The 15,689-nt window shown below is 32.5% G+C and overlaps 1 protein-coding gene across 1 annotated transcript in view; it reads left to right on the top strand.

Moving 5' to 3' along the window:
* LOC129756785 (uncharacterized) overlaps positions 1-15,689 on the top strand; it is a 252,514-nt gene that overhangs the window by 21,645 nt on the left and 215,180 nt on the right. Inside the window, exon 3 of the mRNA XM_055753815.1 lies at positions 11,444-11,749. Coding sequence (XP_055609790.1) covers positions 11,552-11,749 — 198 coding nt within the window. The 5' untranslated portion in view covers positions 11,444-11,551. The remainder of the gene's footprint in view (positions 1-11,443; positions 11,750-15,689) is intronic.

Genomic DNA, 15,689 nt, shown 5'->3' with positions numbered 1-15,689 from the left:
GGTAAAACGCAATGAAAAAACCAAATCATCAAACGATCCTGGCTGCATTCGGCTAGGCGTAGGCGTACTTCACATGCGTGCGTCTCGGCGTCGACGTCGGCATGTTCAAAAAACGGTGTGAACGTAATTGATATCGTTGTACTTGCATGGTCACACCCTCGCCCACCTTTTAAAGGGGGTGTCCCCCCACTACTAGTGGAGGTGTCACTTTATCAATGATTGAATCGAGCCGTGCGGCCGGTCGAAGTTTAACAAAACAAAACACGCAATGGTCACACAACTCATGCAAATGCCGGCTCACTTGACAACTTCTGGCACGTAACGCATGAAGCAGACCACGCAAATGTTTCACGCGTGCTGATTTTAGAAACATGAGTTAATTTGTTTTTGAGTCTAGGACTTTGTAGCAAAAAAAATGTCATAAGAAATCGGTATTTTATTTTTTCAAGTTCTACTCGAAAAATAGACAAAACTTTTAATCGAACCTCATAAACTTTTCAAACACGCTGACTGCTACAAGTTTGAACTTTTTCTTTTGCTGTCATTTCAAGCGTTTCGAATCAACGGCGTTGTAAGTGTTGATGTTGTTGTAGACGTTTGTTTAGTTCTTGAGCTACCTACCAACTCGTGTAGTTGGTATCTTGAGTTGAAACAAATCGATCGATCTACGCGCGATCGTCAGCAAGTATATTGGGCGTTGTATAGCTTTAGGCGTAAAAATTCTACGCGACTGTTGCGTGACCGTCTTATGCTGGGTAGCGGTTTTTCTTATGACTCTTTGAAGCTTAAGACAATGCTGGACGTGAAGTATGTTGAGTTATTTTTGAATGCTAATTGAGTGTATGTTTTTCGTTTCGAATAATCATTTTTAAACCTGATATCTGAACTCTAAAAACTAAAATCTGAAATCCAAATCTAAAAATGGCAAAATAGACAAATAAGCAAAAATTTAAAAACTGCCAAAAAGCCAAAAACAAAAAATTCTAAAATGCCAGAAAGCAGGAAAAAATATGACAGAACTAAAAAAACTGACAAAAATTACGAATATTACAAAAATAACAAAAACGATAAAAATGACAAAAATGGCAAAAACGATAAAGCAAAAAAAGTGATAAAAATGACAAAAATGGCAAAAACGTTTAAAATGACGAAATGACTCCTGACACAAATGACAAAAGACGATAAAAATTACAAAAATGACAGATTTATAAAAGTGACCAAAATTATAAAAATGACAAAAATGACAAGAATGACAAAAATGACAAAAATGACAAAAATGACAAAAATGACAAAAATGACAAAAATGACAAAAATGACAAAAATGACAAAAATGACAAAAATGACAAAAATGACAAAAATGACAAAAATGACAAAAATGACAAAAATGACAAAAATGACAAAAATGACAAAAATGACAAAAATGACAAAAATGACAAAAATGACAAAAATGACAAAAATGACAAAAATGACAAAAATGACAAAAATGACAATAATTACAAAAATGACAAAAATGACAAAACTGACAAAAATGACAAAACTGACAAAAATGACAAAAATGACAAAAATGACAAAAATGACAAAAATGACAAAAATGACAAAAATGACAAAAATGACAAAAATGACAAAAATGACAAAAATGACAAAAATGACAAAAATGACAAAAGCGACAAAAATGACAAAAATGACAAAAATGACAAAAATGACAAAAATGACAAAAATGACAAAAATGACAAAAATGACAAAAATGACAAAAATGACAAAAATGACGAAAATGACGAAAATGACAAAAATGACAAAAATGACAAAAATGACAAAAATGAGAAAAATGACAAAAATGACAAAAATGACAAAAATGACAAAAATGACAAAAATGACAAAAATGACAAAAATGACAAAAATGACAAAAATGACAAAAATGACAAAAATGACAAAAATGACAAAAATGACAAAAATGACAAAAATGACAAAAATGACAAAAATGACAAAAATGACAAAAATGACAAAAATGACAAAAATGACAAAAATGACAAAAATGACAAAAATGACAAAAATGACAAAAATGACAAAAATGACAAAAATGACAAAAATGACAAAAATGACAAAAATGACAAAAATGATAAAAATGACAAAAATGACAAAAATGACAAAAATGACAAAAATGACAAAAATGACAAAAATGACAAAAATGACAAAAATGACAAAAATGACAAAAATGACAAAAATGACAAAAATGACAAAAATGACAAAAATGACAAAAATGACAAAAATGACAAAAATGACAAAAATGACAAAAATGACAAAAATGACAAAAATGACAAAAATGACAAAAATGACAAAAATGACAAAAATGACAAAAATGACAAAAATGACAAAAATGACAAAAATGACAAAAATGACAAAAATGACAAAAATGACAAAAATGACAAAAATGACAAAAATGACAAAAATGACAAAAATGACAAAAATGACAAAAATGACAAAAATGACAAAAATGACAAAAATGACAAAAATGACAAAAATGACAAAAATGACAAAAATGACAAAAATGACAAAAATGACGAAAATGACAAAAATGACAAAATGACAAAAATGACAAAAATGACAACAATGACAAAAATGACAAAAATGACAAAAATGACAAAAATGACAAAAATGACAAAAATGACAAAAATGACAAAAATGACAAAAATGACAAAAATGACAAAAATGACAAAAATGACAAAAATGACAAAAATGACAAAAATGACAAAAATGACAAAAATGACAAAAATGACAAAAATGACAAAAATGACAAAAATGACAAAAATGACAAAAATGGCAAAAATGACAAAAATGACAAAAATACTAAAATGACAAAAATGACAAAAATGACAAAAATGACAAAAATGACAAAAATGACAAAAATGACAAAAATGACAAAAATGACAAAAATGACAAAAATGACAAAAATGACAAAAATGACAAAAATGACAAAAATGACAAAAATGACAAAAATGACAAAAATGACAAAAATGACAAAAATGACAAAAATGACAAAAATGACAAAAATGACAAAAATGACAAAAATGACAAAAATGACAAAAATGACAAAAATGACAAAAATGACAAAAATGACAAAAATGACAAAAATGACAAAAATGACAACAATGACAAAAATGACAAAAATGACAAAAATGACAAAAATGACAAAAATGACAAAAATGACAAAAATGACAAAAATGACAAAAATGACAAAAATGACAAAAATGACAAAAATGACAAAAATGACAAAAATGACAAAAATGACAAAAATGACAAAAATGACAAAAATGACAAAAATGACAAAAATGACAAAAATGACAAAAATGACAAAAATGACAAAAATGACAAAAATGACAAAAATGACAAAAATGACAAAAATGACAAAAATGACAAAAATGACAAAAATGACAAAAATGACAAAAATGACACAAATGACAAAAATGACAAAAATGACAAAAATGACAAAAATGACAAAAATGACAAAAATGACAAAAATGACAAAAATGACAAAAATGACAAAAATGACAAAAATGACAAAAATGACAAAAATGACAAAAATGACAAAAATGACAAAAATGACAAAAATGACAAAAATGACAAAAATGACAAAAATGACAAAAATGACAAAAATGACAAAAATGACAAAAATGACAAAAATGACAAAAATGACAAAAATGACAAAAATGACAAAAATGACAAAAATGACAAAAATGACAAAAATGACAAAAATGACAAAAATGACAAAAATGACAAAAATGACAAAAATGACAAAAATGACAAAAATGACAAAAATGACAAAAATGACAAAAATGACAAAAATGACAAAAATGACAAAAATGACAAAAATGACAAAAATGACAAAAATGACAAAAATGACAAAAATGACAAAAATGACAAAAATGACAAAAATGACAAAAATGACAAAAATGACAAAAATGACAAAAATGACAAAAATGATAAAAATGATAAAAATTACAAAAATGACGAAAATGACAAAAAAGACAAAAATGCAAAAATCAAAAAAAATGCAACAATTACAAAAAGGATGTTATGTCAAACATGAAAAATTTACTAAATACCTATCACCGAATTGAAAACAACAATTACAGACGAAGATCAACAAAAATGACAGAAACGTCAACATTTTTGGGATCACCAGAATGGAATCACAAAAAATTCAAAAATGGTGAAATTCAAATTGTTTATAAAATTCACAAAAATAACCAGATTGGGAAAAAATACAATTGAGTCGGAGTGAACACTAAACCGCCTAATGCCTCGTTGAAAGTCCTAGTTTGAGAATAGATTTTCTGAATGGAATACAATCAGAAGTCTCGTTTATGGTAATTAGTCCTGCCAGCCGCCGGCTAGAGCATCGATTAAATTGTCCGACAATCGATGACATTTTCGATAGTTCTACCGACAACAGGTTGAGAGACGACGACGACGTCGTCATCTTCTATCTAGAACGCAAAGTGGTATGTTGATGAACTCGATGAAACAACTCGGTCGGCTCGAAAATGGTGGGAAAATTTGTTCTGATGTTCTAAGGCAACGTCGACAGTAGAAACTTCGTAATTCTACATTATTCAGAGCCTAGAAAATTAACCAACAACTTGAGGTTTCCACTGTCATACAACATTCTAGTTTGATGTCTAACGAGTTCTTTTCAAACCTTCCACCTTCTATGGACTGTGCATCGTGCACAATTAAGTCATGAATCATAGAGGTTAGGATATTTTTCTTCTGGGTAATTACCATTAACGATGGCAGTCAGCCAGCCAGCCAGCATCCTCATCAACATCGTCATTTGTAAAAGTTAGCTGGCAAGCGTCTGACTCCGTTAGCTGCATTCAGCTTTCAGGTGCCTGTAGATAGATTTGCCATGAATGAACGTAGACTAGACTACAAGCTACCCAGGAAGGTGTTTTATAGTAAAATAAAAGAGTCAATAAATGTCGTGACCGGTCCACACTAAATACTGGTTCTGGGTTCTTGTCTTGGCATCATCTACTTTGTTCGCGTTTCGTTTTGCTTTAAATTCCGCCACCTACAGACAGGTGGGAAAAATTAAAGTAAATATACATTGCATTATTGGCGATTTTTTTTCCATTGAAGAGTTTAAGGTCACGAGTCGACAGCAACTTCTTCATTAAGGAGAGAATACATTTTAAGCTTTGCTACTGAGTCTTTTTCAAATATCTTTCCATGTTTGCAGAATTTCCAGTTCAGATCAGAAAAACTCCAAATAATTTGGGTTTTAAGACTAATTTGAAAGCTCCTCCTTCTAGTTTCGCCAAATGAAAACGGGGGAGAATCGAAAAATGTAATGAATCATATTTTGAATATTATTAATTATTAACGTGACAAGAAAGACGAAATTGAAAAATGTCGAAAATAACAGTAATAAATACAATGAGAAGAATGAGAAAAAATAAATATAAGACAATGTTGGTGACGTGGAAGCGAAACGGATTAAAACGCGGCGTGAAAAAACGGGAATTTCACCGGAACAGACAATGATTGAAAAACTAGGAAAAAAAAATAAATAAAATTTAAATAACTTAAAACAATAACAAAAAAATTAAAAAAAAATTAAAAAAATTAAAAAAAATACAAATAAAATACAACAAAATTTGAATACAATAAAAATATATGTAGGTTTTAATTTATCGGCCTAGCGGTGAAAAGTGATGTCTTTTTTAGTGGGGCCACCAAAGGATTATGATTTTTTTTGTTTGCATATAGGTGGATAGAAGGTTAGATGAAATAAAAGATTTTGAAAATGAGCGGGTAGAATTTATTTAGAAGCATGTCATCTAATATCAAATTTTTGTTCCTCACGGGCCTACTACTACGAAGCGGTAGATACAGATAGAGTTGCATCTACCACCACACATTAGTAGGCCAAGCGTAGTCCGCCCCACAAGGGAAAACTTGCAGTGCGGACGAAAATAAAAATAAAATAAAAATATAAAACAAAAAGATAATATATAAAAAAATACAAAAAAGATAATATGTATATAAAAAACTTACAAAAAAATATATATTTAAAAAAAAGATTTAAAAAATAAAATAAAAAAACGCAAAAAAATAAAAAAAAAACTAAAAGAAAAATAAATAAAAATGCAATAAAAAATACAAAAAATAAAATAAAATACAAAAAATACGATAAAAAACTACAAAATAAAATAAAATAGAAAATTAATAACAAAAACAATAAAAAAATAAAAAAAATAACAAAAATAAAAAAAATAAAGAAAATAAAAAAAAAATAAAATGAAGAAACCTTAAAGACAATAAAATAAAAAAAATAAATAAAAAACTTAAAAAAAATAAAATCAAAAAAATAAAGAAAAACCATAAATAAAAACTAAATAAAAAAAAATTAAAAAAATAATTTAAAAAAATAAGAAAAAAGAAAAAAGGAAAAAGAATAAAAAAATAAAATGAGAAAAAAATAAGAAAAAAGAATAAAATAAAAAAATAAAATGATATAAAGAAAAAAAGTTAAGTGAGAAATCGAAAAAAAATAAATGAGGAAAAAAAAAATAAATGAGGAAAAGAAAAAAAATTAAATGAAAAAGAAAATAAATTAGAAAAAGAAAAAAAATTAAATAAGAAAAAAAAATTAGAATGGAAAAAAGAAAAAAAATGAGAAAAAGAAAAAAATGAGAAAAAGAAAGAAATGAGAAAAAGAAAAAAATATAAAAAAATTAACAAAAAATAAAAAAGAAAAAAAATCAAAAAGAAAAGTTAGGAAAGAAAATTAAAAAAATAGAAAAAAATAAAATAAAAAAAAAGAATAATGAACATGGAAAGGAAAAAATAGATTTTTTCAATTATGTTAAAAATAATAAAAATTTTTTTAAAATAAAAAAAAATTAAAAAAAATATTAATACGAAACTCAAGAGAAAAATAAATGAAATTGAAAAACAAAAACAAAATAAAAAGAAAAAAAGGAAATGTTAAAAAAAATTAATAAACAGTACATATAAAGAAATCAACCAAAAAAAAAAATAAAAATTGAAAAAAATTGAAAAAAAAAATAAAATTAAAAATAATTAGAAATAAAGCAATAAGAATGTAATAAAAAAGGTAAGAATAAAGTAAAAAAAAAAGATTTAAATGAAATGGAAAGATTCTGGATAAAATAAAAATTGTTTTAGAATCAAATAAAAAAAACATAAGAAGAAAATAAAAAACATGAGAATCATATTTGTATAAAAAAAGTAAATTAAAAATATTAGAAAATAAAATAAATTTTTGTTCGAATGAAATGAAAAACTTGAATAACAAATTGAATAAATATTAGAACAAAATTGAAAAACATGAGAATGAAATTAAAAACAATATGAGGATAAAATTAAAAAATAATAAGATCAAAATAAAAATTTAAGATCAAAATAAAAAATAAGAGATCTTTATATTAGAAAAGGAAAAAAGAAATTGAAATAAAATAAGAATAAAAATAACTTATAAATGGCATATTTGGTCAAATCTACAAAATTGACAGTAATGATAAAAATGACAAGAATGACGAATATCAGAATAGTCTAAAAGGACAAAGGTAACAAAAATTACAAAAAAAACAACAACAATTATGACGAAAATGGTTAAAATTATAAAAACGACAGTAAAAAACAGAAAAAGATTAGACATGAATGGCAAAAATTCATAAATTGAACGTTAATTTTAAAAAATGGCAAAAATAACAAAATATATAAAAAAAGTATAAAATGACAAAATTTACAAAAATGGCATAATAAAAAAAGAAAAAAAATTGATAAAATGACAATTAACACGTTCGTCGCCACGCTCATTTTGGTAGTTTTACTAGCCGAGCCCAAAGAAATTTTCAAAGAGAGAAAGCAAAGAAGGAGAACTCTCATATTTGAAACGTGTGGCGAAGCTGAGCGGTAGACTCAAGTAAGAGAGCGTCACACGCTTTTTGATGTAACGGGCCCCCCCCAGGAAATACACCCGTCACCCGAATATGGGTGCCGTGGCGACGAACGTGTTAACGTACAGTACCGTTCATAATTGTATAGAAATTGGAAGCACGCGCACTGCCACTTCGACTTTGAACTTCCATAACTTTTGACTCTGATGGTATTTTTTGATCAAATTTTCTGCGTTAGATAGATCAACTATCACACTATTATATCACAAAATTTGAGCTTTCTGGAGTTTGTGTGGCCTGAGATACAGTCATTCTACGAAAATCGGACTTTTTGGACTTTTCTCATTTAAACTGTAATATCTCAGAAACTACGCTACATTTTTTGTTGAAATTTTGCAGAGTGATTGTTGAAATGTAAAACTATCATGTCTGAAGTTTTTGAAAAGTTTTATCTACGGGAACAAAAGTTACACGAGGTACAATTTTTCAGGCATGAACCTAAAAATGCGATTTCTATAGAATTATGGACGATTCATGAGAACATAATCGTTTCCATCCACAAATCAGTCAAAAAATGTCTGGCAAAAGCAATGATGAAATGAAAAAATAAAATTAAATAACTATTTGCGTTTTGAAATCAGAATCTCGCAATATTGTTTTGATTTTTTGGTTGAAATAGATTTACTGGTTGTTAAACATAAAATAGGAGTTTCCTATGAAAACAATCGTCCATAATTCTATAGAAATCGCATTTTTAGGTTCATGCCTGAAAAATTGTACCTCGTGTAACTTTTGTTCCCGTAGATAAAACTTTTCAAAAACTTCAGACATGATAGCTTTACATTTCAACAATCACTCTGCAAAATTTCAACAAAAAATGTGGCGTAGTTTCTGAGATATTACAGTTTAAATGAGAAAAGTCCAAAAAGTCCAATTTTCGTAGAATGACTTTATCTCAGGCCACACAAACTCCAGAAAGCTCAAATTTTGTGATATAATAGTGTGATAGTTGATCTACCTAACGCAGAAAATTTGATCAAAAAATATCATCAGAGTTATGGAGTTATGGAAGTACAAAGTGGAAGTGGCAGTGCGCGTGCTTCCAATTTCTATACAATTATGAACGGTACTGTATGTAAATGATAAATATAATAAAAATAACTAATTAAAAACCCAATTTTTGATCTTACAGGATATTTTCTTTACTTTAGAAGTTTGAAAAATAATATAAATGACTAGTCAGGTTCGCGGTAAGTCTGAGCCTCGATTTTAAGAGTCAGTTTAATAAGTATCTTAACTGGTCCCAAAACCGAATTCTATTGTAATCATCATTACATTTTCTGAAAAATCGCATTACTTCTACATTTAGAGACTAATTTGATAAATGTTCAAGATTTTCAGTTTATTATGTAATGTATAAAAATTCCTCAAAATATGATCGTAATATTTTAGATAGCTTCAGCTCTGTGAAAGTGAAACCAGCTCAGCTTCGTAAGCTCATGAGAAAACCCCAACAAAAAACAAGTAAAAACTCTCATCTCATTTTTTCATGTCATGTTTTGAGCGTCAATTGAAAATTTAGGTACCTAGAGCATCGATGAGGAATTTTACTTGAAAACTTTATTCGCATTTAAGTCAAGATTGTAAAAGGTAGAAATCGTGATTGTCGAGTAGGTCTAGAATAAGCTTGCCTGATTGCTCGGTTTTACCTGGATTTGCCCAGATATTTTAAACAAAATTTGATACGGCTTAGTTACTCCGATTTCGTTGAAGGAAGTCCGATTGTTTCCCGGATATATTTAATTAATTGACAGATCATACAAAAAACTCAAATTGGGTTATTTTAATATTGTACCTACATTTTCGCATCCATAAACCAATTTTTCATAAAAATATATCAAAATAATCTTGAGGGTTTTTTTTGTAAGCCTGAAAATTAATTAAAAATCTGCTGATGTGTTTTGATGAAACAAAAATGTTTCAAGTGTTTTTCTTCTTAATTTTTGTTAAAAATACTGGATTTGTACAAAATTTGTCCAGATGTTGCCCGAATTTGGGGATGGATTTTGCCAGGTTTTTAATTTAAATAGTCCGGATTTGTCTGTTCCGATTCATTCTGGCATACCTTAGCTTAGAAGCAGTGTTAACTCATTTTTATCAAAAACTTCAAACAGCTGTTGCACGTGGTGTCACTCGGAAAGAATCTTCTCTTAATCGATATGTTAATTCAAAACGATTACGGAACGTTACAAGGTCGGTTTCGTAACGATACAATCGATTACAAATTAATGGACCTCCTCGTTCAGATGAACCCATTCGTTTCATAGAGGAGAGATATTTGCATTCTGGAATGGACAGAAATGGAAAATACTTCTAAGACCCACGTAACAAAGCGGGGTGCGATATTTTTATTTTCATAGAATACTATACAAAATAATGACAATCGTTAAAAAATAATCGTCATTGCACAGAACAAGGCGCTTCCTAAGTTGGGTCAGATTGAATAATTTAATTAAGCTGATCGAGTTTTATTCTGAGAGACCATAAACGTTGAGGAATTTGTGCGATTTGATGACGTTGTCTCTCAATGATTTTCTATGATGATAATATATTAGCTCATATTCTAAGAAAAAATAGTGCTAAGCTGTCAAAGTTCAAATTTTTTCATGAAAAATCTTTTTTGAGTAGCATTCTCGACTGAGGCAAGCAGCGTGATTTATCTCGTGCTGAAAGTTAAGTTATATTTTGCGGCATTCTTTTCCTTACTAACTGATCAAAAGGTCTGAACTTATTATGGATTTGGGCAACTTTTTTATAGGGGATATGTTTTTTCTCGCATAAAATGTTATGAAAAATATCTCTGTCAAGCCAAGTCATGTTTGGGGTGACTGACAAATAACCTACCATTTGATGGATTATGCATGGGTGCCGGAATCGGTCCATCAAAAGCGATGACGACGGCGTGGAGGTGCTACTTTTTTATGGTCGACTTCCTCTGTGTCATATATTTTGGGGGACCTGAGTCTGAAGTGGAAATGGAATGGTGGATTCTGTTTCAGAAGTGTTTGGATTGTTTCTTGTTAACCAAGAGAAGAGCAGTTTTGTGACTATAGAATTGGCAAATTTGTTGGCGCCATTTTCGACTGGCTAAAATTCGAATGCACACCGGAAGTTGCGGATTCTTGTAGTTTAGAAGCGAAACAAGATTGAGATTTACTGGTTGAACATCAGTCTTTTCGGGTTCAGATTGGTTGAGCCTTCCGGCATTTTCTCTTTTTTTATGTAAGTTGTGTACCTTTGGATGACAATAAGGTGATTAAAATATTGAAACCATTTTGAGATTCCAAAATTATGATTAATTAGGAATGGAAAATACGAATAAAAAAAAATCAGAGTTTACAATTTATTTTACTGAAAAGTTGACCTCTTAAATCTGGTTATTAAGACATTGCAGATGATAAGTTTTATTTCATTTTGGACTTTGTGCTAATGATCGTCTATTTTCTATATTTTTCCAGATTAACCCAAATGGTTCCATTCTGACAGACGCCGACAGCGTGACTCACAATACTCTTCCGTGAGTAATTGATTTGGATCATAAACGGAAGCTAGTGACGAATAAAGTGATGAGTGAAAAACTTCGCCGGAAGCCATCGACGTCTTCCGGAACGCCGACAGCCCAGCGGCGCACCAAGAGGGCGGCCTCCTCCGGTGCTGCTGCAGCTGCTGATGGGTCGAATCCGGTGGCCACAACGATCGGTGGCAATGTTGTTGGTGAGGCTAAATACGAAGGACTCGCCCTCGAGGGAGTTCAGCAGAATTTGGTAAGTTGACTTTTTTTTCGAAAATTTATCCTCCGAATTTTAGGTTTTTTTTTTTTCGTTTGTTGGTTGGTTTGTTTTAAATTTTGTGGTTCGATAAGGTAAGTTCTTAAATTAACATGGGCAAAGTTAGGTCAAGAATTTTGAGTTTCATTAGAATAAACTTAGATAATAATTTTACCATAATTCGATAAGACTTAATGGATTCCGGAGCCTCGAATGCCACAAAACTAGTATCTGAAGGCAAACAGTTTCACACCTTTTTGGACCGACCAATGTGTGAATTACCGAAGCATAAGACCGAATGACTAGCGAACCCTAGTCAAACATTTCTTCCGATCCATGACTAGCATGACTAACACAAATTATCTACGGCTGATCATCATCATCTTTATTCATAAACATATGTATGGGCAAACACGACCGACTACAATTTATCCCAGGGCAAAATGCAAGCTTACATGTAGGTGAGGCAGGGTCAAAATAATACAACACTGTGATCAATATGCATTTTTATGGACCTCGAACAAAGCTGGACAGCACACTACTTACTGGGAAGTTGAATGAGCATTTATTTGTGCGCAAGCTTCCACCTAATTAGATCAGAGTCTTGGCATATTTTGTCATCGCCTTCTAGGCTCAATGAAATTTGATACATCATTCCTGGCTTGTTACGGGCCGTGACTTGCATACACAGTACCTGCATTCCAAAATGCCTGTGTCGTGGGATGTCGTTGGGTCCCTATCAGGTTTCGATCAGCTGATGAATAACACATGTGTGGAACACCTAAGTGACAAATAGTTTACTGATCGATTAAACATGGGACCTTGTTTTGTTTAGCCAATATCTGAGTGCTTCTTTCTAAAGATAGAAGAATCAATTTGAAAAAAAAACAATCATTACATGCATGTTTTAATATTTTCAAACGAACCGAAATTTTGAGCCTACGTTCCAGCTATCATCTTAAGAACAACTTGAACGTGTACAAGCAGATATGTATAGTCGATATGAGCAGAAAACTTAACCAGTCAATGACCACTTGACCAAGCAACTTCAGCCTCCATTATAGAAATATTGTATATTTAACGACAATTAAAAGCTGATACGGTCAATCTTGGTCAAGGGAAAACGCGTGAAAATCGGTGAAATCGTTTATTAAAAAAATCAAATTAAATTTCTTTTTCAAGTTTAATTAGTATGAAATTCAGGAAAAATATTCAGTTAGGCTTCCGCTTTTCCAAATCCGAACTGCCGGGCCTTACGCTGCACCCCTGCCATCAGATTTTGTACAGCCACCTTGTTCACCTTCTTCGCCGCAGAAAGCCAGTTTGCCTTGAACTGCTGCTCGTCCTTAGCAGTTTTTTTGGTCTTCTTTAGGTTCCGCTTGACAATAGCCCAGTATTTCTCAATTGGGCGGAGCTCTGGTGTGTTGGGAGGGTTCTTGTCCTTGGGAACCACCTGCACGTTGTTGGCGGCGTACCACTCCATGGCCTTTTTACCGTAATGGCAAGATGCCAAATCCGGCCAAAACAGTACGGAACAACCGTGTTTCCTCAGGAAAGGCAGCAGACGTTTATTCAAACACTTTTTCATGTAAATTTCTTGGTTGACAGTCCCGGAAGCTATGAAAATGCTGCTTTTCAAGCCACAGGTACAGATGGCTTGCCAAACCAGATATTTCTTCACGAACTTTGACAGTTTCATGTGCTTGAAAATATCTGCTACCTATCCCCTTCCTTTTGCCGTATAAAACTCCTGTCCCGGAAGCTGCTTGTAGTCGGCTTTGACGTAGGTTTTGTCGTCCATTACCACGCAGTCAAACTTCGTCAGCATCGTCATGTATAGCCTCCGGGATCGCGCTTTGGCCGTCGCAGGCTTGTAAGTGGTCACCATCGTTTGAATTTTTCCGGAGACAACCACCACACATCGTTCGTGACAATCGTGGAGAGCGCAATCGTTTGATCGGAGAGCAAAAAAATGTCAAACGAAATTTTGATCTTTTTTGTGGTTAGTCGTTTGACTGTCATCCCTCTTGCGTAGATAATCGAGATAATCATTCCACATTGTTCGACCAACACATCCAAACATCACCCGGCGCTGCAGAGTGACGAATTTTTTTTCAACAGGAGGGAGTGAATAGAGAAGATTGCATTTGCTTATTGAGTCTGTAAGTTCTGCTGCGTGAAAGAGATAGGCGATGTCGTAAACTGTCGGGAATGATGGTCGTTTGACCATCAAATTATCCCTCTCGTGTACCAAGACACGAAATTTCGTTCGACAATCACACAAAGAAGAATGAATGTCGTTTCGTTTGATGATAGTCGACTGTTCGGCGAGTTTTCGGTCGCATTCGTTTGATGGCACGAACAATGATACTGATAAAAGCAGGCTGTGCGACTGTCAGAGAAAATGTCGATGGTTTACAAGTCTGGGCCGTCGTATTTTGTTTATCATCGCGATTTGGAGTCACTACCTTCTTGTAAGTCGATAGTCCGGCTCGTTTTTTGACTTTTGGATGCACGGTTGTAGACGATACACCCAGCTTATTTGCGGCATCTCGGGGAGAGAGATTAGGGTTTTGCTTGAAACTACCGGCAACTTTCTTTGTCGTCTCAGCGGCTTTCCGGTTTCGATTTCCCCCCGATCCAGACTTACTGACTGTCGACAAATGTTCCCCAAACACTTTTAATTACATTTGTAACGGCTGATTTGGCAACTTAGAGCGATTTTGGCAGCTTTGCGTGCGAGTAGCTCGGATTTTCACGATGCGCGAGCAAAATTTTGATACGCTGCTCTGCTGCGTTGGACGGCATTTTGAAAACTGAAGAGTGAATTCCAAAATCAAAATAGGTGCAACATTATACACACACACACACACACACACACACACACACACACACACACACACACACACACACACACACACACACACACACACACACACACACACACACACACACACACACACACACACACACACACACACACACACACACACACACACACACACACACACACACAGACACACACACACACACACACACACACACACACACACACACACACACACAGACACACACACACACACACACACACACACACACACACACACACACACACACACACACACACACACACACAGACACACACACACACACACACACACACACACACACACACACACACACACACACACACACACACACACACACACACACACACACACACACACACACACACACACACACACACACACACACACACACACACACACACACACACACACACACACACACACACACACACACACACACACACACACACACACACACACACACACACACACACACACACACACACACACACACACACACACACACACACACACACACACACACACACACACACACACACACACACACACACACACACACACACACACACACACACACACACACACACACACCTTCAAAATGAAGGGTGTTCAGGTTTTTTAAATGCAAAATTGAAAGAAATACGTCAAGTTGATATTCTGCCAATTCTGTCCATTTTGTTCCAAAGGTCATGAACCCGCCAAACTGTCCGGAGCTGCGGCCAGTGGAGCAGTACTGGGCAATAATGAAGCGGGAACTTCGGAAGACCAAGAAGACAGTACCGGATGATACTGTAAAGACTATGACGGAGGGCATTAAGTGGAAATTCGTTCATTTTTACACTCAAGGCTTCATCGATTAACTTTTCTTTTGATTTTTGAAGTAAATATATGTATAAATCTACCCTAAAATTTTTGTTTGATTCTTAACTTTATAAGAAAATTGGCATGTCATTTTCGGTGTCGCAATAATTTACTGTTCGCCCTTATCTTTCATTTTTTTTCCTATATTTTCTCACTTTTCCTATTATTCTACTATCGATTGCGCCATTTCCTTTCACAAAAACTTA

The sequence above is a fragment of the Uranotaenia lowii genome, chromosome 1 (assembly GCF_029784155.1).
Source record: "Uranotaenia lowii strain MFRU-FL chromosome 1, ASM2978415v1, whole genome shotgun sequence".
Classification (NCBI taxonomy): Eukaryota; Metazoa; Arthropoda; class Insecta; order Diptera; family Culicidae; genus Uranotaenia; species Uranotaenia lowii.
The sequence above is the reverse complement of the archived record's forward strand: the minus strand, read 5'-3'. Positions and strand labels throughout refer to the sequence as shown.